Source organism: Thalassophryne amazonica, chromosome 11 (assembly GCF_902500255.1).
Source record: "Thalassophryne amazonica chromosome 11, fThaAma1.1, whole genome shotgun sequence".
NCBI lineage: Eukaryota > Metazoa > Chordata > Actinopteri > Batrachoidiformes > Batrachoididae > Thalassophryne > Thalassophryne amazonica.
The window spans coordinates 41,615,809-41,640,302 of record NC_047113.1 but is presented as its reverse complement, the minus strand read 5'-3'; the positions used below and the strand labels follow the sequence as shown (position 1 = coordinate 41,640,302).

General features: G+C 41.6%; 1 protein-coding gene across 1 annotated transcript; it reads left to right on the top strand.

Moving 5' to 3' along the window:
• fhdc2 (FH2 domain containing 2) lies at positions 1-24,494 on the top strand. The gene is made up of 12 exons (XM_034181904.1): positions 1-112; positions 1,449-2,014; positions 2,109-2,170; positions 7,966-8,068; positions 8,331-8,416; positions 8,634-8,734; positions 12,306-12,376; positions 12,553-12,660; positions 12,813-12,883; positions 19,379-19,496; positions 21,640-21,804; positions 21,925-24,494. Exons 2-12 carry the CDS (start codon positions 1,535-1,537, stop codon positions 23,836-23,838), a joined length of 3,279 nt encoding a protein of 1,092 aa, XP_034037795.1. The 5' UTR covers positions 1-112; positions 1,449-1,534; the 3' UTR covers positions 23,839-24,494.

Below are 24,494 nucleotides of genomic sequence, written 5' to 3'. Positions count from 1 at the left end.
GTGAAACTTTGAGGAGTTTGAGAGAAAAGAGGAGGACCGCAGGAGAAGCCGCAAAAACACCGGCGAGCACCGAGGAGGACAAACAGGAGGTTTTCGTGCCGTTTCTGGAAATGTAAGTAAATGACTTCTTCAGACTCCATGTCTTTTTTTTTTTTATTGCCTCTCTTTCTTTAATTATTGCGTATCAGATCCTTTAATTTACTTAAAAATAATTTTAATGTCGGTTTTCTTCTTGATAAATTTTGAAAGTTGCACTAGCCGTTTGCTAAGACGTTTATCCTTAATTAAATGTCAGTGTGGACAGTGTAAAATTATCAATGAAATGATATTATACTTATAACATAACAGCTGATTTATTTAAAAAAAATAGCCTTCATTTCAGCAAGATTTTTCTCGTAAGATTTTGCTTTTAGAAACTATTTTTGCTAGATGAACATTAGTTTGTTCAGCGCCCCCATGCGGCGGTCAGTGGAATACCCGGGCGATCAAACTCATCTCTCAAAAGTAAAAAAACAAAACAAAACACAAAACAAAATCTACAGTACAAGTTGTGATTCATGTGTAGAACATGAGAGGATGTTTTTTTTCAGCTAAATCCAAACTCATGATTAAAGACTTTGCCTGGATTCAGACACCTGAACCCTCTGAGTCATTCCTGTATTACTAATCCTCTGTGGACTTGCTGGTGCAAGTGTGCACAACCTGGTTTTCGAGATGCTCGCCTCCCATGTGTAAAAGTCATATTTCTGGAGAATTGTGGTTAGCCAGTGCATCATCTTACCTGGCCTGCCTTGTCGTGTCTCTGTATATTGTAATTAGAAAGGAGAGGGCGTGATGGAGGTGTGGAGTACTTTCACAAGGTAGCGAGTGAAGTCACCCCACTGCGAGTCACCCCACTCCAGCTTTCCATTCTTATTTTCTGAAATAATTAAGAATGACGAGTTGAAAGTTAGGGACCTGCCGGTGTGATGTATGGAACTGGGCAGTGCGCCCCAGCTGTGTCTCCCATCAATGGGCTTTTTATCTGACAAATACATTCCGCTACCTTAAAACATCATCTCACTTACAAAACTTGAGTAAGAATGGTGTATTATGCCACTGGGGTGTATAAATAATTTATTACATGAACATATCGCAATTTAAATAATGTATTACCAGAGTGGGGTGACTTCACCTGGACTGGGGTGAGTTCACAGTGGGGTGACTTCACTATGAACCCTTTCACAAAAATGTCTTTAAGTTCCAAACAAAGTTGAAACAGTGTACCTGATCAGCTGGAGTCATGAGGGCAGCTGTCAGGTGGGCATCATGGTATTTGGATGAGGTCATCCGCTGAGATAAAACCGAGCCAGAGGCTTACTGTTGCAAAACTCTGGGAAAAAAATAACTGATTTCATGTCTGAGCTCAACAAGTTTAGATTGATTTTTGTGGCTTTGTTGTTTCCTAGGCTGGAATTAACCGACCTTTAAACTCATGTGGAGCTGAAGAAGGCCTCACTGATTCAGCAGAGACTAGACTCTTGTTGCTGTCTCTATGCTCATCAACCTGACAGTGGCCGTCAAGGAACCCCGCGACTTTCATGGGACTCAAGCTACCTGCCTCACCAGAGGGCCGGACACTGTGGGAGTGATAGTTATGGATTCGCTTCCGGTAGTGACTGCACCTCCACCACCTCTGGTAACGCCACCACCACCGCAACCACCACCACCCCCGCCACCCCCGCTGCCGCCTCCCCTGCCTCCATCCTCCACCTCAGCTATTAGCCATGCAGGCGGCGCCCATCAGAGCTGCCTCAGGAAGCTGAACTGGGAGCGTATCCCCAAAGAGAAGGTGGAGGGGAGGAAGAGCGTGTGGAGCGGTGCGGTGCCAGGCGAGGACGAGTTTCCCATAGACCTCCATTCTTTGAACGAGCTGTTTGGTCAAAAAGACAGTAAGCCTCGAAACAGAACCAACACTCTGAGACGCCGGTCTTCTCTGCTGGCCTGCAGATCCCCTCAGGACAGCACCGAGAAGGTCAGAAAATAAGCACGGGAATATTTTTGTCATTGTTAAACACGACTGGAGGAGGTGCCTCTTGCCCTTACTTCTGTTCTTTGCCTGTTTCCAGATCTCCTTATTAGACTCCAAACGCAGTATGAACATTGGAATATTTCTGCGGCAGCTCAAGATGTAAGTGCTTTTATTTTACCAACAGTGTGCTACACTTGAACACCATCGGGATTAGACCCTAAGCTCCCCTTGAGCACACAGTATTTTCATTTACTTGCGGTCACACACCAGTAGCCAAAAGTAGCAGGAAGCAGAAGTGTGGACAATTGCGCCCCGGGGACCAGTTCTTTGTTCTATTTGGACTCCAGAAGGTGACTTTATGTCAGAGAAGGGTGGGTGCATTATATGCTTTAAGTGTGACGTCTCAGCAGGAGGTGGTGTGGGGCAGAGGACAGAGTATATTGCAGGCGACAGGTGCAGGGGAGGGTGCGCCCAGAACAGCTGGACCAGGGGGCTTAAAGGAAAGGTGGTGGGTAAGTGGCCCTTAGAGCCACATTTGACACCTGTGGATACCCTTAAAGAGTGTGTGGTGTTCAAACCACCCCCTGTAGGGAAAGACCTCACTGGAGGCTTGTCATATTCATCCAACCCCTAAAGCCTCTTTAGCAAGTCTGTGTGTGGACAAAGGCTGCTGGTGGAGTCCTGGTGCTTGATTACATTACCTACAGCAGGGTAGTGTAATCACTCATGTGTTTGTGTACAAAATACCTCAGAGAACAGCTTTTCACCAGACTTGATAAGGCTATTACTTGGTTGAGTCTCTCAATCTGACTAACAATAGCGCATATTGGTCAAAGGCCAAAATCGTCAAAGACATAATTTGAAAACCTTCGCAACCAATAGGGTTAGACACATTATCCAAACCAGGTACTGATCATCTTATTGTGTGCCATCATGTGGTAAAATTGATGTCGATACCAATATTGTCTGAAAAAATACATCTCTTGGATCATGACTGTCTAGAACTGGGTTAGATTAACAGCGTCTAGTTTATTGTTACTGTTCTTGCTGTTACCTCTCCTACATCCTGACATGACTGTAATGTGTATTATGTACACACAGAGGCTCTGCATCACCCTTCTGGTGCCTTTCATTAAGTTTACAATGGTAGAAATAACAGCATATATGGTTTTTCGAGCACACATTTTGAGGTAATCGATGGCGTGTTGAAGTGGTTTACTGTGATGCCTTTGCAAGGCGATATTGTTGATCAGACAGCAACCTCCGATGTTGAAAATTGAAGACAATGCAGGGGTGCCCAAATTTGCAATTCCTTGAATAGCCACTTGAGGTTGACTCCAAAAGTGAGTCAATCTCCATCGAAGCTCTTGCAGTAACAAATATTACAGCCTGGTATAAAGAAATGGTTTTGGTCTTTATAGCTTCTCCATTCATGACAGGTGTTTGGGGGGAGATTTTATATATATATATATATATATATATATATATATATATATATATATATAAACTCATCTGTTTAATCTTTTTTAAGCCATAAAGTTGTGAATAATCCGAGCCATTTCAGGTGACAGCTAGTGTGCTTGTCAAAGGCCTCGCTAGCAGAGGTAGCAGGTACTGGCTGCTAGCTCCTGTGGACTTAATGGTGTTTGTCCTTTATTAGCATTTTATTACAAATAGTTGAGCTAAAATGGGTTGTTGTGTTGTTAACTGTACCAAAGGGCCACTTAGGATGTCTTGGTGAAGAATATGGAGCGGAGGCATAGACTGAGTTTTTTCAGTGAAAACTGATGTGTGTCAGGGATGTGTTCTGGCTACTACACTGTTCAGTTGGTTGTCTGGAATGGGTGTTGGGTAAGGTTGTGGAAACCAGTGACAAGTGCTTTTATTGATTAGGAAAGGTTTTCTAATCTCGACTTTGCAGGTGATGCTGTGATCTTGGTGGAATCAATGGATATCCTGATTGTAGCACTTAAGAAGCTGAGTGAGGAATCAGAGTGTCTGGGTTTGTGATTGTCCTGGATCAAGATTAAGATTCAGGCTTTCAATGACTTACTGGACTTGGCCATCAGAAGTGTATCTCTATGTAGTGAAAGTGTTGAACTTGAAGTGACATTCACTTTTCTTGGCAGTGATGTTCATGTCTCTGGGTCCTCGGTCTTTGAGCTCAAGAGACGCCTTTGAAGACCTCATGGAGTCATGAGGTTGCTGGACAGAGGTGTTTGGAGATGCCGATATCTTTGCAGGAGAACAAAAGCACAAGTCTTTAGGGTCCTGGTGCTACCTGTCTTACTGTAAAGTTGTGAGACATGGATGCCAACCAGTGAGCTCAGACAGGGGTATCCTTGGGTGCCACTGGAATGATTTTCTATCAAACAAGCGGTTACTTAGGAAGATAAGAGGTGCGTAGTATCACTTGTGTGATGAGGCAGAGTCAGTTTCAGCATTTTGGCCGTGTGGCGCATTTCGCTGTACATGATCCAGTGCATAGGTGCCTGAAAGTTGAGGACTCTGGAGAAGGTCAAGGGATGCCCACGCTTCACCTGGCTGCAGCAGGTAGATGGTTGTTTTAGAGATGTGGGGATGGACTGATTGTTGGGTTGGTGCCTGGCATCCAGGTCCAAAAGTGGTTCCGTGGAGTCATGGAGTCGTGGAGTTGCGCATGCTTCCAGACTTGAGTTGACGTTGCAATAAAGGGGGTCTTCTTACGAACAGGGCTGTCTTATATTCACACTTTAATTTTAAGCAGCTTGAAACCTGGTACTGGATTTAAACTTGCCAAATCTGACATTTGGTGTTTCAACGTTTCCCATAATCCCTCTACGCTTCCCAGAATACACTGTGGCGCCAGCAGAGTTCTGGCATCTCACACAGCGCATGTAAACAATGGCAAAGCGAGGATGTGAATGGCGCCGATTCAGCGATTCACGAGTGATTATGATGATGATACGTTCTCTCAAGTTGAGAGGATTATCTAGAAGAGGTGTGGCACTTGTGATAAATTTCTGCTGTGGCCCGATGTTGTCTTGTTTTCCATGCATCATGTGGTGTATTTACATTGTGCCCTGAACTGGAACTCTGCTGAAACTGACCTCTCGCATGAGTCATGGACCGTGAAATGGCTTGAGATTCACAACTGCGAAATACCCAATAAACTGGTTCGAGTCCATTGTAAAACAACAAACATTTAAAAAAAACACAACTTTTTTGTTCTTTGTATTTGGGGGTTGGTTAGTGGTTGCAAAGACGTTTCATGTTTTTTTTTTCATGTTTTTCATTTGCCATTTTCTGATATCATTGACGCTAAGAGCTTCATTGTGACCGAAAATAATGGTTAACTGCGGCTGTGCTTTAAATGTTGAGGCAGACTCAGTTGTGCTCATCTCACCTGCAGAGTGGGTGTCCTCTATACAAGATTTGCTGAGACTTGCAGGGAAAGCCATTATGTGACTCGGCTCATTGGGAGCGTATTATCCCTCTGCTGTTGAAATATGGGTGCAGTTTCAACAAAACGTTAGTTCATCAGACGTCAGTGTGCACGGAGTCACCGCCACATTTTCCTATTATGTATTTGCTTTATTTATAGGCTTTTGAATCAAGTATTTTGCTATCAATAAGAGTAGTTTGCCCAAAAGACAAGGGGAGATTAACCACATTTCCGTTTTCAGTCTTAGAGACATCGAACTGTTGGATGTCTGAGTCAATATTGCGCTTTATAATCTTTATAATCTATATGCGGTGAATGGTAGGAGCATGTTAAAGCATAAAGGCTGAACATGGTGGCACACACATAGAGGAGTATGAGCATGTGGGATGAGTTGTGCGATGAGGGGGAGTGCAGACGATAATGGAAAACTGCTGGAGTACAGGACAAATGTATCACTCGGAAGAAGTAAGTCAGAGGTCAAACATTCAGGCGGCTCCGTTTCTGCTATTTGAAACAGCGGCTTGATATCCTGAGGACCTTGAGACATTTTCTCTGTCTGCCTTTATTATTTGCACAGTGGATACGCCATGCTGTGTCGCCGGCGTGGCATCAATCACACTTCCCTCTTCAACATTTTGGCTGATAAGATGTAAACCTCAGTATTGTGTGATTATATAGCAAAACAAAGCTGCTTGTAGGGATGGACACTTAATCAAATTTTGATTTCAGTTCTGATTTTGGCTTCTAATAACTACAAAAGTAACTTAATCGAGATGAAACAATTGTTCTACTGGATTTCAATTTGCAGTAATGCTCTCCTTTTGCCATGTGTGATAAATTCAAGCGGTAGCCTCTGCTAGGCTAGCAGGTGGCTGCTAGCTGCTGTGGACTCAACTGTGTTTGTCCTTTCTAATTTTACTAGAAATATGTCAGATAATATGGCTTACTGTGTGGTTAATTGTATCAACAGACCATCTAAGTTGTCGGTGCTCCATTTTTTTCACCATTGAATGAAATCTTAGTATTTCATTTTTGTAGCTTATTACTAATTAGCAGGTTTGATAGCTTCACTGTAAAACCTGACAAGTTGACTTAACGTTAAAAAAATGTAGAAACCGATTGCCTGGAAAAAGATAAGTAAAGGACAAGTACTTTTTTTATGTATGCTAGTTTATTTTACATGAAAAAGTACTTGTCCTTTACTTATCTTTTTCCAGGCAATCAGTTCACACATTTTTTTAAAGTAAAGTTGACTTGTCAGGTTTTACAGTGTTGGTGATGTTATGTCCACAGTTGCTGAGGCAATATGCCGGTGTCCCCTCTAAAAATTGGTCCGCCCTGCCTTCACTGCGCATGTGTCATTTCGGAGCGTCAGCAGCAATTCACAGATTATCACCTCGTTTCTGCTTAAATCTACACTCCATTCATCATCTATCTCAGCAACAGGTATATGAAGCTTTTGTACAACAACTGTTTCCACATAAATTTATTTCATAATATAAAACAGGCGAGCGATCAGAGCACCACAGCAGTGCGTGAGACTGACTCTCTGAGGCTGACTCTCTACACCCAAAGCGATCAAAGGGAAGAATGTGATTATTAACCATCAGATGATGATTTAAAACCTCGTAAATCATTCTAAAATCAGTTTTAAGAAGAAATGAGGCTGTTTTAAGCAGAAATGAGGCGATAATCGGTGAATTGCTACTGACACTCCGAAATGACGTAGGCACAGCAGCACTTCAGCCTCAGACATGCCGCTGTGGCGCTCTGATCACTTCCCCTGTCTTTTATTATGAAATAATACTGAATTTATGTGGAAATGATTGTTATACAAAAGCTTTAGATATCTGTCGCTGAGATAGATGAAGACTGGAGTGCAGTTTGAAGCATAGACAAGGTGATAATCGGTGAATCGCTGCTGACACTCAGAAATGACGTAGGCACAGTGAAGGCAAGGCGGACCGATTTTTATGGGTGACCGTTCGGTCGGTGAAGAGGTAGTTACTTCATAATACCCTCTCCCAGTCCCCTCGTTATGAAAACAACTGCCCAATCTGCAAAAGTAAGTTTTAATCAAGCGCCTAAACCAAACTTAGCTTGTTAGCCTTAGCTTGATGGGTAACTATGATGTTGGGGGGTGGGGGTGGGGGTGGGGTGTTCAGGCTTCCTCAGTTCTGACCAGGTTATGCCAGTCTTGTCCATGCACCACCTCTTTTAATTTTTTTCCCTTTGTTTTTCAGTTCAGTAATATTTCAAATTGAAATTCTATTTAAAGAAAATTCACTGTTAAATCGCAAGGTTTTTTTTTTAGTTCAATAACTGCAGGTTGTTTCAAAAGTTAACGAGTAAGGATGTTAAATCATCGTGATTTCAGTTTAGCCAAAATAATTATGATTTTTGCCTTAATAGAGAAGTCCTAGCTGCTTGTTAAAAGATGTTTACTCTTGCTGAATGCTTGGGAAGGGTCATCTTTGCAATCATTCATTCTTTCATGATAACAAAACTTATGCATTTTCTTCTTCTGCAGACCGGCTAAGGAGATTATTGATGATATCCGGCAGGGTGCTGGTGACCGTTACGGAGCAGAGAAGCTCACAGAGCTCGGCAAATTGCTGCCTGACAAAGAAGAGGTAAATTGCTGTGTATCATCTGTGGCGTTCAAATGCAATCATGACAATCCCTTCGGTGCTCCTCCCACTCCTCTTACGTATTCGTCATCTGGGTCTGGTTAGGATGATCAAAGGTTTTCCATTACGCATTGTCGTATGATCCTGGGTAGGACATTGGAATGGACTATTAATGGCATGTTGGTTTTCAAAATTCCAGCCTTTTTCTCTCTCTCTCTTTCAAAGCTGCTTTTCCGATTTGATGTAAGTCTGTTTTCCCTCTCAGGAATCTCGTCTGAAGAGGTTCAGCGGGGAGCACAACTGGCTGGGAGAGCCCGATCTCTTTATGCTGCTTCTGGTGGAAGTGCCCAGGTATGCTCGCTGCTTTAAGCTCAAACTTTTTAAAGTTTGCTTTAGACGGGAATCTCTTGCTTGGTTTTGGGTAGTGACAGTCTTCTTGCAGAAATGCGTGCACTTAACGGCTTTTCCACATCATGTTGACACATGGCCGTTTAACTGATGATTGATCAGGACTGCCTTTTCATTTCCATCATCACTCATCCATCCATCCTTCTCTTTCCTCCGTTAGTTTTCGGCTGCGCCTGGATGCCATGATTCTGCAGCAAGAGTTCGACCCAGCTGTGACCTCTCTGTGTGTGGCAGCCAGATGTCTGAGGGAGGCAGCCAGAGGTAAAATAGCACCAGGGAGTCGTGTACACCACCGCTACAAAGCACATCAAGAGACACAGTTTAGTGGAGTGACACATCACGTATGTCCATGTATGTTTTGGCAGTTAAAATTAGTTTTTTTAATTATTTTTCACTTTCTATGACTCCATATGAGAGTTGAAATTAATTTCTGATTGTGATCTCTTGGTGTATATTTAATATGTGAAGTTTCACGTGATGTGGCATTGTAGCTTTTAAACTCAGAGTGAAAACTAATCACTACAACATGACGTAAATAAAAATAAGGTTGAAACAATGATGTACATAACTATGCGCACCGTTTTAATGTAACACAACAAAATCAACACTTTTTCAGCCAGTTTTGTTTAGTTAAGTCAGGGAATGGATACATGAACATTTTCAAGTCACTGAATATTGTCTTGGACTTCATTTACTTACTTATCTTTTAAGAAATACAAACAGTATGGTACTGTATAGTAAATTTATCTGTTGGAGGCAATTTTCCAAAACATGAGTGACCATGCAAGAAGGAGACGAGTGAGGAAAGCCACCAAGACACCACTGACAACTTTGTAGGAGTAATAGGCTTCTGTGGCAGTGACTGGAGAAGTTGTGCATAGTGCATATTTTAACTACTGCATCACTGCTCACAGCTTCAAAGTGGACTACAGTGCATTCGGAAAGTATTTTTCCACATTTTGTTATGTTACAGCCTTATTGCAAAGCGGAGTAAATTCATCTTTTCCCTCAAAATTCTACTCACAACACCCCATAATGACTATGAATTTTTTTTATGTTTTGCAGATTTATTAAAAATAAAAAACTAAGAAATCATGTGTACATAAGTCTTCACACCCTTTGCTCAATACTTTGTTGATGCACCTTTGGCAACAATTACGAACCTCAGGTCTTCTTGAGTATAATGCCACAAGCTTGGTGTGCGTATCTTTGGGCAGTTTTGCCCATTCCCCTTTGCAGCATCTCTCAAGCTCCATCAGGTTGGATGGGGAGCATCGGTGCACAGCCATTTTCAGATCTCTCCAGAGATGTTCAATCAGATTCAGGTCTGGGCTCTGGCTGGGCCACTCTAGGACATTCACAGAGTTGTCCTGAAGCCACTCCTTTGATATCTTGGCTGTGTACTTTGGGTCATTGTCCTGCTGAAACATGAACTGTTGTCCCAGTCTGAGGTCAAGAGCGCTCTGGACGAGGTTTCATCCAGGATTTCTCTCTGCATTGCTACATTCATCTTTCCCTCAATCCTGACTAGTCTCCCAGTTCCTGCCACTGAAAAACATCCCTACAGCATGATGCTGCCACCACCATGCCTGGTTTCCTCCAAACATGACGCCTGGCATTCATGCCATAGAGTTAACTCTTTGTCTCATCAGGCCAGAGAACTTTTTTTCTTGTGGTCTGAGAGTCCTTCAGGTGCCTTTTGGAAAACTCCAGGTGGGCTGCCATGTACCTTTTACTAAGGAGTGGCTTCTGTCTGGCCATTCTACCATACAGGCCTGATCGGTGGATTGCTGCAGAGATGGTTGTCCTTCTGGAAGCTTCTTCGTTCTCCACAGAGGAATGCTGGAGCTTGGTCATCTCCCTGACTAAGGCCTTTCTCACCGGAATGCTCACTTTAACAGGCAGCCATCTGTAGGAAGAGTCCTGGTGGATACAAATGTCTTCTGTTTAAAGATGACAGAGGTCACTGTGCTCATTGGGACCTTCAAAGCAACAGAAATGTTTCTGTACCCTTCCCCAGATTTGTGCCTCGAGACAATCCTGTCTCAGAGGTCAACAGACAATTCCTTTGACGTCATGCTTGATTTGTGCTCTGACATGCACTGTCAACTGTGAGACCTTATATGTAGACAGGTGTGTGCCTTTCCAAATCATGTCCAATCAACTGAATTTACTCCAGGTGGACGCCAATTAATTTGTAGAAACATCTCAAGGATGATCAGTGGAAACAGGAGACACCTGAGCTCAATTTTGAGCTTCATGGAAAAGGCTGTGAATACTTATGTACATGACATTTCTTTTTTTTATTTTTCATAAATTTGCAAAAATCTAAAAAGCTTTTTCACATTGTCATTATGCTGTACTGTATGTAGAATTTTGAGGAAAAAAAATGAATTTTATCCATTTTGGAATAAGGCTGCAACATAACAAAATGTGGGAAAAGTGAAGCGCTGTGAATACTTTCTGGATACTCTGTAGATCAAATCTCAGCTTGCATCTCACATGTCCCTTCTGGCAAATTAAGCTGAAATTTTGCATCTTCTTTTAAGAAAATCCACTGTGCAACAATAAATAAGAACAAGATTAAAAGTGCTCAGACAGCACAGCTGTACCACACCCAACTAAGAGCTTGAAGGATGAAATCAAGTACATATGACTCAGCAAGCCCAACACCATCTGGTGATCTGCTGATGTGACATGATGATGTCACCAAATGACATAATGTGACATGAAATGATTACAAAAGCGACATTTTCTGCAATAACGTTAAAACAAAGAGAGCTGGAAAGATGATCTCAAGTGCATATAAATCACAAAACAGATGCTGATTTGTACGTGATCCTTTTTTCTTTACTTTGATCCCCATTGGCTTCCACAGAGTGGTCGCTGTTCTTCCTGGGGTCCACACTGGAAAATTACAGGCAAACGTGATGTCATGATGAAGTCACTATTTGCTGTCATGTGTCAGTATATGATTGAAAAACCACATTATTCACAGTAACCCTGAGAGTACAAGTGATCTAGAGTGCATGTATATATACCAGAAAATAGAATACCATATTCTAATGTACATGTGATGTCGCAATGATGTCATCATATTACATTATTATGGTCTCATCTATAAGTCCGTTTGTAAACCAGTACTTAATAACTTCACTCACTTCTTTTGATGGTGATTTGTTGTGATTTGCTCAAAAATAATGTCCCATCGCTGCTACTGTGTTTGCAATGTTCACCAACATGGGGAGGGACTACTAGTCCTAGGATCCACTGGCCCTAACCTCTTTACATTATTTGACGGTGTATATTGCAACCCCAAACTGATTTTAAAGTTCAATTTAGAAAAATAAAACATGATTCTGTTGACGTACACCATTAATCATCTTTAGTTGTACTGTTGTCTATAAATCTGTTGAATTAAAAATCAACAAATGGTAATTCATCATAATTAAATGTATTTTTTCAGTTGTCACACTTTTGTAACATTACTTAACCTACTTTAGTGCAGCATATAGCCTAGCATAAATGTAAAAACAACTTCAACATGCTGTCCTTAATACTAGGACTAGTGGACTCTAGGACTAGTGGGAAGTTCTCCACCAACACGTATCAGGAGATGACTTTAGGCGAGACTATGAATTCTCTGAATGCTTTTTTCTTCCATTATTTATTTATTTTGACAGAAAAGGTCAGTTTTTCCAGTGTTTTGAAGTTTATCACCTCATGCAGCCTCTGTGGAACGAAGTTGCTGACTCATGCAGTATGTTAGCTGCACTCACAGCTCAGAAACTGTACAGCGACCTTCAGGTATATTGTTGAATCTCTTTGACAGAACTGCTGAGTTGTCCTGAACTGCACTCCATCCTGCGCTTGGTGCTGAAGGCAGGAAACTATATGAACGCTGTGAGTGCTTCTTTATTTTTAAATTTCTTTTCTTCACTTTGACAAAGCAGAATCACTCCTTTTTATCTGTGCACAATGATGCAGGGTCTGTTTTGTTGCAGTGCACCTGGGGTTTGGAGGATTATTTGTTTAAACTTGTCCCACCTTGTGTGAATATGTTACTCTGACCTTCTCAGGGTGGATATGCTGGAAACGCTGCTGGTTTCCGAATTGCATCGCTGCTAAAGTTGGCCGACACCAAAGCTAACAAGCCGGGCATGAATCTGCTGCATTTTGTTGCTATGGTAAGGAGGTGTCTTGTTTGTTTGCACACTGTTTAGCTTGATGAGACCACCAAGCCTGACTGCTCCACAGGTCACATGGTATAGTTAATGTAACCAAATGACGTCTTTCTTTGGTTGAAAACAATGGCTGCATAATTTGTTTGTCTTCACAGGAAGCTGTGAAAAAGGACCAGAGTATACTGTCATTTCCAGACCAACTGGGCCATGTTGGCTCTGCCGCCAGGTTAGTAGTGTGTTCCTGAACCATGCATCCCATCAGAAAACAAAGTTGAAAGGGAACATTCACATTTGTTATCCTGGACTCTGTTTTTAGATGGTTTTTGAATTAATCGTTTCACTCGGGACAAAAACTATTTAATTCAGTGCCATGTTGATTTGAAACCCAAAGACTCACGGCTAAACAGTTACACAGTGTCAGGGGTGCCAAAAGTGGGAGAATAAGGAGAAAGATTCTAGGGGCCCAGAGAGGCCCCTAATGGAATCACTGGCCTCGGATGATGTTCATTCAGTTTTTTAATTTTGTAGAAAAAAGCAGATCACAGACATGACACAAAACTAAAGTCATTTCAAATGGCAACTTTCTGGCTTTAAGAAACACTATAAGAAATCAAGAAAAAAAGATTGTGACAGTCAGTAACGGTTACTTTTTTAGACCAAGCAGAGGAAAAGAATATGGAATCACTCAATTCTGAGGAATAAATTTTGGAATCACCCTGTAAATTTTCATCCCCCAAACTAACACCTGCATCAAATCAGATCTGCTCGTTGACATTGACCCTATGCCATGACATTGACCCTATGTGTCTTTTTGCAAGGAATGTTTTCACAGTTTTTGCTCTATGGCAAGATGCATTATCATCTTGAAAAATGATTTAATCATCCCCAAACATCCTTTCAATTGTCCAAAATATCAACGTAAACTTGTGCATTTATTGATGATGTAATGACAGCCATCTCCCCAGTGCCTTTACCTGACATGCAGCCCCATATCATCAATGACTGTGGAAATTTACATGTTCTCTTCAGGCAGTCATCTTTATAAATCTCATTGGAACGGCACCAAACAAAGGTTTCAGCATCATCACCTTGCCCAATGCAGATTCGAGATTCATCACTGAATATGCCTTTCATCCAGTCATCCACAGTCCACGATTGCTTTTCCTTAGCCCATTGTAACCTTGTTTTTTTTCTGTTTAGGTGTTAATGATGGCTTTTGTTTAGCTTTTCTGTATGTAAATCCCATTTCCTTTAGGCGGTTTCTTACAGTTCGGTCACAGACGTTGACTCCAGTTTCCTCCCATTCGTTCCTCATTTGTTTTGTTGTGCATTTTTCGATTTTTGAGACTTATTGCTTTAAGTTTTCTGTCTTGACGCTTTGATGTCTTCCTTGGTCTACCAGTATGTTTGCCTTTAACAACCTTCCCATGTTGTTTGTATTTGGTCCAGAGTTTAGACACAGCTGACTGTGAACAACCAACATCTTTTGCAACATTGCGTGATGATTTACCCTCTTTTAAGAGTTTGATAATCCTCTCCTTTGTTTCAATTGACATCTCTCGTGTTGGAGCCATGATTCATGTCAGTCCACTTGGTGCAACAGCTCTCCAAGGTGTGATCACTCCTTTTTAGATGCAGACTAACGAGCAGATCTGATATGATGCAGGTGTTAGTTTTGGGGATGAAAATTTACAGGGTGATTCCATAATTTTTTCCTCAGAATTGAGTGATTCCATATTTTTTTCCTCTGCTTGGTCTAAAAAAGTAACCGTTACTGACTGCCACAATCTTTTTTCTTGATTTCTTATAGTGTTTCTTAAAGCCAGAAAGTTGCCATTTGAAATGACTTTAGTTTTGTGTCATGTCTGTGATCTGCTTTTTTTCTACAAAATTAAACAACTGAATGAACATCCTCCGAGGCCGGTGATTCCATAATTTTTGCCAGGGGTTGTAATAGTGACAAAATAATATGGTGTCTGGCTCAGTAAGATTTCTTTTCTTAGGGCCCAAAACCCCTGACGGGGCCCCTGCACAGTGTAATTGTATGGGGCAAGCTAAAGTCAAAGTCAACTTTATTTGTCAATGCTGCCATATGTACAGACATACAGAGTATTGAAATTTTGTTTCTCTACGGCCCACAGTGCAATAAAAAGTATAAAAGGTGCAACATATAAAAAGAACATAAAAAACTACAATAAAATGTGCATGATGATTTCAATATAGGTACATGAAGGGTTTTTAAAAAATATATTTAGATTGTTGTGTAAATCATACCATTAAAAACACTCACAGTAAACTGTTTCTTGCAACATTTGAACAGGCCAAAATGTCATTAGCATGGTAGAATAGAGATGACCAAGACAGAGATAAATGTATGTGTGCTTACCTCACTAAATGTAAAGAAACTTCTTTAAATGACCAATTATACACTTAACCACTTAACGTAGCCTCCTGCCTGTTTAGCGCCATTTACAGAGTTAAACATGCACACATTTACAAGGGTACTTCAAAAGGTTTTTGGCCTCACCCAGACACAAATGCATGTGGATGCTCAAAATATGATCTTCTTGCGTAAAGTAGTAGTGACGTTTGGACATCGGTGGACCAAGTGCATTGAAGTTTAGAAGATTATGAAAATGATGTTGAAAATTCATGCAAGAACACTCTTTCCTGTGGGTGTGGAAGAAATCTTTTTGATGTACCTTCATACCGTAGACTGTATATCTATTGGACAAAGACTGTGACATCACCCATTGGTGACTATATGAACCCCATGTCTGAGCTATGTTGCGGGCGTCTCCGTGTTCACAGCAGCTGCATAATGAACTCATTAATGCATAAAGGGGCGGCGCATGGGGGGCTCTGTGTGTGTGACGAAACACACCTGAACACCCCCCTCTGCATTCAGGCATTTATTGGGCAGCGCAGTCTCGTTTGAGGGCGGGCGCTAAAGTGGTAAAATATGACACATATGATGTAATTCCTCTACTTTCGGGGACAGAAACACAGCACCTTCTCTGAGATTTTGGGCAAATTCCACGCAAACAAGGTGAAAATACAAAGAAAAAGTGACAATGCTATAGGAAAGTGGATATGTGTTGCTGTTTGTTTATGACCCGGAGCTCAAACGTATCGAGGCGGTTTTGCAGGTGAGAGATCAGAACTACTTTGGTTCGCTGTGTAGTCTAACACTTACTGACACGACCTCTCCCATTTGCCTCGTCTTCCCTTCTCCACTGGGAACTGAAAAACACTGCACTTTTCTTGACTGCTTCAGTGATTGCAGCCGGAAAAAAACAGTACACCATTTTTCTGTGTGAAGTTGTGTATATACGAGGTCTGTGAGAAAAGAATCCAACCTTTTTATTTTATGCAAAAAATATATGGATTTGATTCATATGTTTTTACGTCAGCCAAGCTTGAACCTTTGTGCGCATGTGAATTTTTCCACGCCTGTCGGTTGCGTCATTCGCCTGTAGGCAAGCTTTGAGTGAGCACTGGTCCACCCCTGTCGTCGTTGTTTCATTGGGCCTCATGTATCAATGTGCGTACGGCGATATTTGAGCGTATATGGGGTGTACACCAAAACGGCTGCGCTACTTGGCATTTATCAATGTGGTTGTTGGCGTACGGTGCGCTGAAAATATACACCAGGTTGAGAGGTGGCGTAAATTATACACCAAAATGAACCAGCGCTGGAATCTACATAAAAATGTAAATGATCAACATGATAAACAGTGCCATTATACAAATCAATGCATATGTTACATAAATAACACTTTCCTGATTATACTACATAGTAATCAATACAAATCCCGCTATTGCGGGATTGCTGGTCTATCGAGCATGATCCGTGGCCACAGCGCTGACTGCAAAGAAAACGCTGCTCGCCTTTTTCTCCAGAGCCTGGAGCCAGAGCAGCGCTGAGCTTAACTTTATGTGGTGTGATTGTTTTAGACAATCAAATTGATAATTACAACTGTAGTGTTCTCATTCCCTTCACCCGTGCTGCAATCAGGTTTTGTCGTCTCCATTCGTTTGTCACAATAAAATAAATAAAGAAATACATTTTAAGAATAAAGAAATCCGAAAAATTAGGCGTGTCTTATTAATTGAGCGAGCAAATATCCACATGTCAAGAATTATTGACATGTGAAAAGAGAATACAGTGGTCCCTCGCTATAGCGCGGTTTACCTTTCGCGGCCTCGCCGTTTCACGGAGTTTTTAGTCCAATTTTTCATGCTTTTTTTACAGTGTTCTGTGTTCTGCGTGTCTATTTATAAGAATCTTCTCGCCCAGAAGAAAAAAGAGCGCCAACAACTACTCATAACTGTGTTTGTCACTCGGAAACAGACACCTGCAGCCAGGTGTGAGTGGAAAAAGGCGCGGCGCCAGGACGCAGAGGCGCGATCTGTGAAATACTGGTCAGTCACTATTAATAATTTCTTATGTCCAGCTCTCCACAATTTCTCTTATACTCACTCGACTGGTAAGCACTGTAAGCCGAGATAGGCATGTCCCAACTTGTCCTCTAACACTCCGAAACAGAGGTGTTCCTTTGTCTCGCTTCATCAGCGAATCGGTCGTGATACGCGAAGCCTCCGCGCAGCTTTCCATGACAAAATCTCTTGTTAAAAGTGAAATCTGCCGGAAAATGGCTGATGTCCAGCTCTTGTGATAACCAGAGAAATTGCACACGATGGTCCCGGCTCCACACAGCGATCCGTTTAGAAATGATGTGGTGGTTTCTGCCTCTCGATGGCGGCTCGGAGCGCGGCGAGCCGTGTGCCATTGTGGGCCTTCCTTAAAGCTGTAGTAACACTCCTTATTCTCTGTGAAGCCCGTAAAAGTTTCACCGAAAGCCAGATAAATTTTTCGGATGGTTTCCAGCTGCCTGTCTCTAACAGTTTCTGAAAAAATTCTGATGAAAAAAAGCCCAAATCATTCCGCCATTTCCTCGCAATGAAACGACGATGAGAGGGGTGGACCAGTGCTCACTCAAAGCCTGCCCACAGGCGAATGACGCAACCGACAGGCGTGGAAAAACTCACGCATGCGCACGAAGGTTCAAGCTTGGCTGACATAAAAACATATGAATCATATTCATATATTTTTTGCATAAAATAAAAAGGTTGGATTCTTTTCTCACAGACCTCGTATTGCGCAATGGGAGCGCCTGTCTCCATAAGTGGTCAAATCCCGGAGTGTTCAAACGAGACTGTGGTGCCCTATTAAATCATATGTTTGAGGACTGTATAGTGGTTTACTTTGTTGTGGGCATTCAAAGTTATGAGCTGCTTATTTTCTCAATAATCATGCATTAAGTGGATCTAATGAATCAGGCAACTGACAGCTGCTAAAAGAGCTAAAGGCGTTAGCATACAACATTTAATCCGATGAGAATTTCACTCAACACAAATATTGCAACAGAGATGTCTTAAATGATCTGTTAGGATATTTCACCACACAACAAGCTGTATTATTCCAGGTATTTGTAATAAAATACTCCAAACAAATACAGTCTCTACTACCAGCCGCATCATGCAGAATCTGTCACTCATAGCCACCACGCCCCAAAGTCACATAATGTTATGGCTTAAAACATCTTAAATTAAGAAGTTCAGAAAAAAAATTAACCCCCAGTACAGTTGTCAATGAAGAAGAAACTATTGAAACCAAAACCGTTTTTTGTGCCAGGCTTGGAAGATGTTTATTTCTGCTCTAAAGTTGGACATTTTAACATGGACTCCTATGGGAATGTGTTCTGTTTTGGAGCCAGCCTCAAGCGGCTTGTCAAGGAACTGCACTTTCGCATAGGTTTCATTTCACGCGGTTTCAGGGTGCTGCTTGCCTCATACCTCCAGAGGGACCCTCTCCTTGCTACCACAGTTATAATGATATTATTGCTTTTTTTTAGATTTGACAAAAAGTGGCTTCCTGTGACTTTTTATGGGTTGCCCACAGTATAGTGATGTTATGTAGCAATTTAGCCCGCTACTGTGTTTGTGTTGTCCATCAATACTGCACTGATTAAACGTGCTTTTGTCCCAAATGAAAAGATTAACCCAGTGCCCCCAACAGGATGAATTTATGCATGCAGCATTTGAAACTGTATGCCTGATCTTCAAGAATTAGGTACCACTGGACTCCTTGGATCAAGTTGAGTTTAATCCACCCTTGTGCACGGGACCAGATTTTCTCCCTCATTGAACTTTATGGAGCCTAAAAAAGAGATTGTAATTTAACTTCTAATGGGCGTTGCTTGTCCATTGTTGCTTGCAGCTGTATTCATATGTTATTGCTTTAGTTAATTTTGCTGTGAAGGCCTTTGTTTGAAAATCAGTGTGAAGGTTTTCCTCCCAAAAGTGAGCCTCACCCATTAAAGAACAATATTCATGCATGTCTACAACCACTTTGTGTAATTGTAGAGGAGTGTCTTATAGGGAGGTTTCGGGAAATGTCAAATTGTATGACGTGTGTGGAGTGCACGCTCGGCAATGAGTTGCCTCAAGTCGGTTTACGTTAGCACCACTTTTGCATATTTATGTGCAGTTTTTGTTGTGACGTTTCTTTCAGAGAAAGCTTGTTGTTGGCTGAAAGTAACTTGAAGCACATTGAGTACTTCGGGATGAAGCACTTTGGGATTTGGTGTCAAATGTAAAGTGCATTATAAATAAAATTTATTATTATTAACTGTATTGTATGTTGTCTTTTTTTCAGGTTGTCTGAGGAGTCTGTGTTGGATGAGTTATCAAAGTTAAAAAGCAAAGTAGTGCTTCTGAAGGCAAACCTCCACACTGAGCCAGAGATTCTGAAGCATGCACAACCTTTCTTGGAGGTATAACACATATTGCTTGATGCACCCAAATCAGAAAAAGTTAGGACAATACAATAAATGAAGAAGAAGAAAAAAATAAAAAACTTCTTGGACAAGTTCAAAGACGGCTAACCTAGGCCTATTTTAAGTGGTATTTTAATAGGTTAAAAAGTCATGTTCTGTTTCATTGTGTTCCGTTTTTGTTTTGAGTGGCGGAGGTGACAGCCAATCAGAGTAGAGCGGCACCGTGATGTCAGTGGCAGGTCTCTGTAAAACCTCTTCATTTATGTCTTTATATAACATGTTTCTCATATAGTCTGTAAAAGCTAGCAAGAAATAAACACTTCTAAAACTGAAAACACTGTTTTTGGAACCTAATAACACCTCTGAAGTGATTTACAAGACATTTTGCGGACGTTAGCGTGGTGATGTCATAGGCTAGCTGCAAACCATTTCGTTTGTGTGTAAATATAACCTCTTTGTCATATATTATGTAAAAGCTAGCGAGGAATAAACTCTTCTAAAACTAAAAACGATGTTTTTGTAACCTGATAACACCTCTGGAGTGATTTACAAGACATTTCACGGACATCAGTGTCCACACTAACGTCCACTAACTAAAAACTAACTTCTAACTAATTAACTTGTCAAAAGCTCATAAACGTAAATATTGTTTATGATTGATTGACTGATTGATAGAGGGCTTTATTGAACATGTACAAATTGTAAGACAATAGGATCTTAATAATTAATGTAAATAACTATATATTTTACATTATATTATATATTTTACATTTCTCTCTCTCTCTCTCTCTCTCTCTCTCTCTCTCTCTCTCTCTCTCTCTCTCTCTCTCTCTCTCTCTCTATATATATATATATATATATATATATACACACACATATATTATAAAAAAGACAATGCTCATACAGCCGAGGGTACTTTAGCATTGCGTTATATTTTTAGAGTTATGGTCCTACACACTCGTTTTAAACTTTTGGTGATCGATCGTGTCAAGCAGTAGCACCAAGATTCTTTATGCTGCACAGATTTCATTGATTCTTCAGCTGAAGACACTTTCATATAGACAAGCCTTTAGCTCCTCTTGTTTTTATGTTGTTTTTAATGTTGTTATCTATTTTTATCATGTTTTGTATATTCTGATATGATTTTAGTTTTACTGTATGTTGTGAAGCACTTAGTGATTTTTAATCTGGGATAAGTGGTATATAAATAAATCTTACTTATTTCAACACAGAAAGTATGAACCCAAGATATTTCATGTTTTCTGTGGACGGTTTCATCACATTTGTTAATATACATCTATTCCTGAAGCTTGCAACATGGAAATTGTTCTAAATATAAGGATTAAATCATCACTTTTACAGCTAGTTTTCTTGAGACAAGTCAGGAGATGGATACACAAACATTTCCAAGTTACTGAGTATGTCTTGGACTTCATTTAACAACAATCATTAAGAAATACTAACAGTATGGTACTAAATGATAAATCTGTGTCAGGTAGGTAATTCTCAAAAATTGAGTGATCATGCTGGAAGGAGGCTAGTGAGGGAAGCCACCAAGACACCCAGGGCAGCTCTGGAAAAAAATTACAGGCTTCTGTGGATGTGAGTGTAGAAAGTAGGACTGGTATAACATTTTCCTGTTGCATCCCCAACCACAGCCTCATTTTGGAGTGAAGTAGTAAAAGTTTGTAAAACAGGAAAATGGATCAAATCTACGCTCACATTTCCCATGTGCCTTCTGGCAAACTGCAGCTAAAATTTTGCATTATCTTTTGATAAAATCCTCCTCTATACCACTTCACCCTAAAGCTGTAGAACTGGTGATGCAACAGACAAAAGTTGCATACTGCACAGTTTATCCAACCACAACCACAGAAGCCTATAACACTTGCATATTTGTCAGGGTGTCTTGGTGGCTTCCCTCAAAAGTCTTGGCAAAGCTTGACCATGCAATACCATCCTGTTTGGATTTGTGTATTTTTTTTATTTTTTTTTTATTTTTCTGATTTAGGGTTGTGTCCTAACTGATCCTGAGCACTTTGCTTTGACGTTGTTTTAATTTAGTGCAAGAATGCAACATGTGGAGAAACTCTTTTAAAAGCAGGCTGTGTAAACTGAGTTATCCTCTCTCTGTGCACAGGTGGCTGAGGAGCGCCTGAAGGGTGCCGAGGATGAGGTGGAGGGCATGAGGATGTCCAGTCAGGCTTTGGTGGAGTTCTTCTGTGAGGATGACAGCACCTTCAAACTAGAGGAGTCTTGCAGGGTCTTCCATTTGTTTTGCCACCGCTTCCAAAGAGCTGTCCAGGTAAGGCCCATAAATGAATTGAAATGACTGCTTAAAAATGAAACATATCCTCAAAAAGAATTCAATAAAGATCTCAGCAATGAGTGTCACAAAACAACTTATTTTTTTTAATTTTAATAGGAGAATGCGGAGAGAGAGGTGAAGGAGCAGAAACGGCTTGAGCGTCAATGTGAGATAGGGGAAAAGCGTCGCTCTTTGGCTGTTTGTACGGGGCTGGAACATGGCCTAAGCTTTGCCCGAGATCCCCACAGTCAGGACAGGCAGGATGAGCTGGAGAAAATCCTACAGAAAAACTTGAGCCACACATGGGGTCGACGTAGCCTGAGAACTTCTGACCCCCAGAGGTACTCCCACCGCCTCAGGAGCTTCACCGAGCTGGGCAGTAGTCCAACTTCAGCCAGTATTCATTCTAGCAGTTCTTCTGACTGCGAGACCACCCCTGTGCCTTGTAGCTCCCCAGAAACAGACAGGAATGGAAGGTGTTCCCCAACTGAGCATGAACCAGCTGTAGATAGAAAGAGCAAGACTCAACTACATCAATACCAAACATCCAATAGAGCCGCGAAACTGATTCAGGACTCTCATGTTGCTACATTTAGTCATTCTCAGCATGGAAGGAGCTTCTCAGTTAAGCAACACGGGGCCGAGACCATCTCTTACATGCTGGAAAGCCAACAGACAATAGAAACAAAGGAAGCAGCAGATACGTCACGTGGACACATTTCTTCAACAACCACAGAATCATTACAGATCTCCTACACAAATTCTTCTGCTGTAATCACTGCTGCCCATGTCCAGTGTGTTCAAAACCCAACCCCTGCTTTTAGATGTAGGCTTGGCCTGTCAGGGACAGACAATGATCAATCTCTTCAGATTAAAGCTAATGGCGGTTCTCTTAATGAGTCTACACGTATGACTGGAATAATGTCTACGAATGATGCTAGAACTGAGTCAATCTACCAGGGCTCGGAGACTGACACACATCCATCCACAGATCCTCTGAATGGGGTCCAGTTGCAAAAAGAGGAGATACAGACAGTTACAGTCACAGTTAGTGCTGCAGTGCCTTTGCTTGATACACCTTTTATAAAAGAGAACGATACAGACGTGACTTTAATGCCTTTGGAAAAGTGGATGCCCTCCAGTTTACCAGACTGCAGCCAGTCTCAGCCAGAGGAGCGCTCTGATTTGCAAAATCCAGAGAGAAAGATGACCAGATCATACTCTCGTGTGGGTGAAATGTTGGAGTGCTGCACTCTGGTCAGAGGCCTTCGATCCTATGATGTCTTGTCACCTCCGGTTTCTCCCATTCAAAGACCCGCACCAAGCCTTTGCTCAAAGTGGAGGAAAGAAAGGGAGGCTGACCTTCGAGAAGGGGCCACTCCGAGGTCTCCTGTATCAAAGGAGGAAACTCAAACAGTGAAGCTTCCTGTACGGAGCGGAATTGGAGCCAAGAGAGGACTTGTTTTGCGTGCAGGTCCATCCAATGGCACAGGCATTCCCAGATTGCGTTCCAGAACTGAGGCTTCAAATGGTGTCCCAGTTCCTGCAAACCTACCGAGTTCACCTCAGGCCAGCCGCCTGTCCTCTCCCCGCAGCGTGTCCATGCACTCGTCTCCTATCACACGGCCTGTTACCATTCAAACTGAGGTAAAACGGAGTAATAGCACACGGAAGACACACACTGTAAGTGAGGGACAGGCTGCAGTTAAGTCCATCAACAGCAGCAGGACCTCAGAAACACCAGGACCAGAGAAGGTCTCAGGAAACAACCAGGGAGCTTTTGTTAGAGGAACTCCTCTTCGTGTATCCAAACGAGTCGCCCCAAAATCTGAGACTCGGATTGCATCCCAGTCTCGCACAACCCACTGCCCGTCTTCTGCTGCAGCTAAGACCATACGCACCGCTGTCATATCTGCAGCCCGAAATAAAACTGCCAAGGCAACGAGCACAAGCTCCACACCTGCTAACTCTAAAATCCCTACAACCACACGTATCCCTGGTCCCAAAATATCTCGACCTGCCACAGCTTAACTGATGTGACGGTGATGGAAGTGAGAAAGAACTTCTACAGTGCAACCTGACATTTTATACCTTTGTGTAAAATGTGTGTTTTGTACCAAGTGTTTAAAAGTTTGACTTAGTTGAGATGGATGTGCAATGAAAGCAGCACCATCACGCGTTCACCCACAGTAGTAGATCTTTTAAATTCTACCTCTATTTACATCCGTGTCCTGTGCAGGCAACAGGACAAAAGATGTATCTTTTCTACATATGAATGCGTCTATCAGTAAAATTCATGCAGCTGAATGAACTCCCCTTTGTTGCAGGTGAAAGCAAAATAATGCTGTTTATGAAAACGGTTCATTCTGGAAAATGTTTCATTCTTTTTGAGATATCTTTGTAATTTTACAAAACGGTCAAAACAACTTTATACAGTGCCTTTTCTGCAACGTATATTGTCACACTTGATTGCCTTACGGTCCAAACTAGTGGTACAATTTGGAATTGTTTTGTCTAGTGGTCTCATGTTTGTGATGCACTTTACAAATTCAGAAAGAGGCCGTGTGGACAAAATTGCTGTAATGTCTTTTGCAATTTTTATTTTGGATTATTGTATAAGTTTATTGAAGAGTTTTGATTGCTATTCACTGCAATATGTGCGTCTGTAAATGAGAGAGAAAATAAAG

Excerpts from the sequence above, each read along its gene's own strand:
- fhdc2 (XM_034181904.1), top strand. The coding sequence starts at position 1,535 with ATGCTCATCAACCTGACAGTGGCCGTCAAGGAACCCCGCGACTTTCAT. Across the intron at positions 8,735-12,305 it reads TCTGAGGGAGGCAGCCAGAG|AACTGCTGAGTTGTCCTGAA; the intron begins GTAAAATAGCAC and ends TCTCTTTGACAG. Across the intron at positions 21,805-21,924 it reads GCTTCCAAAGAGCTGTCCAG|GAGAATGCGGAGAGAGAGGT; the intron begins GTAAGGCCCATA and ends TAATTTTAATAG.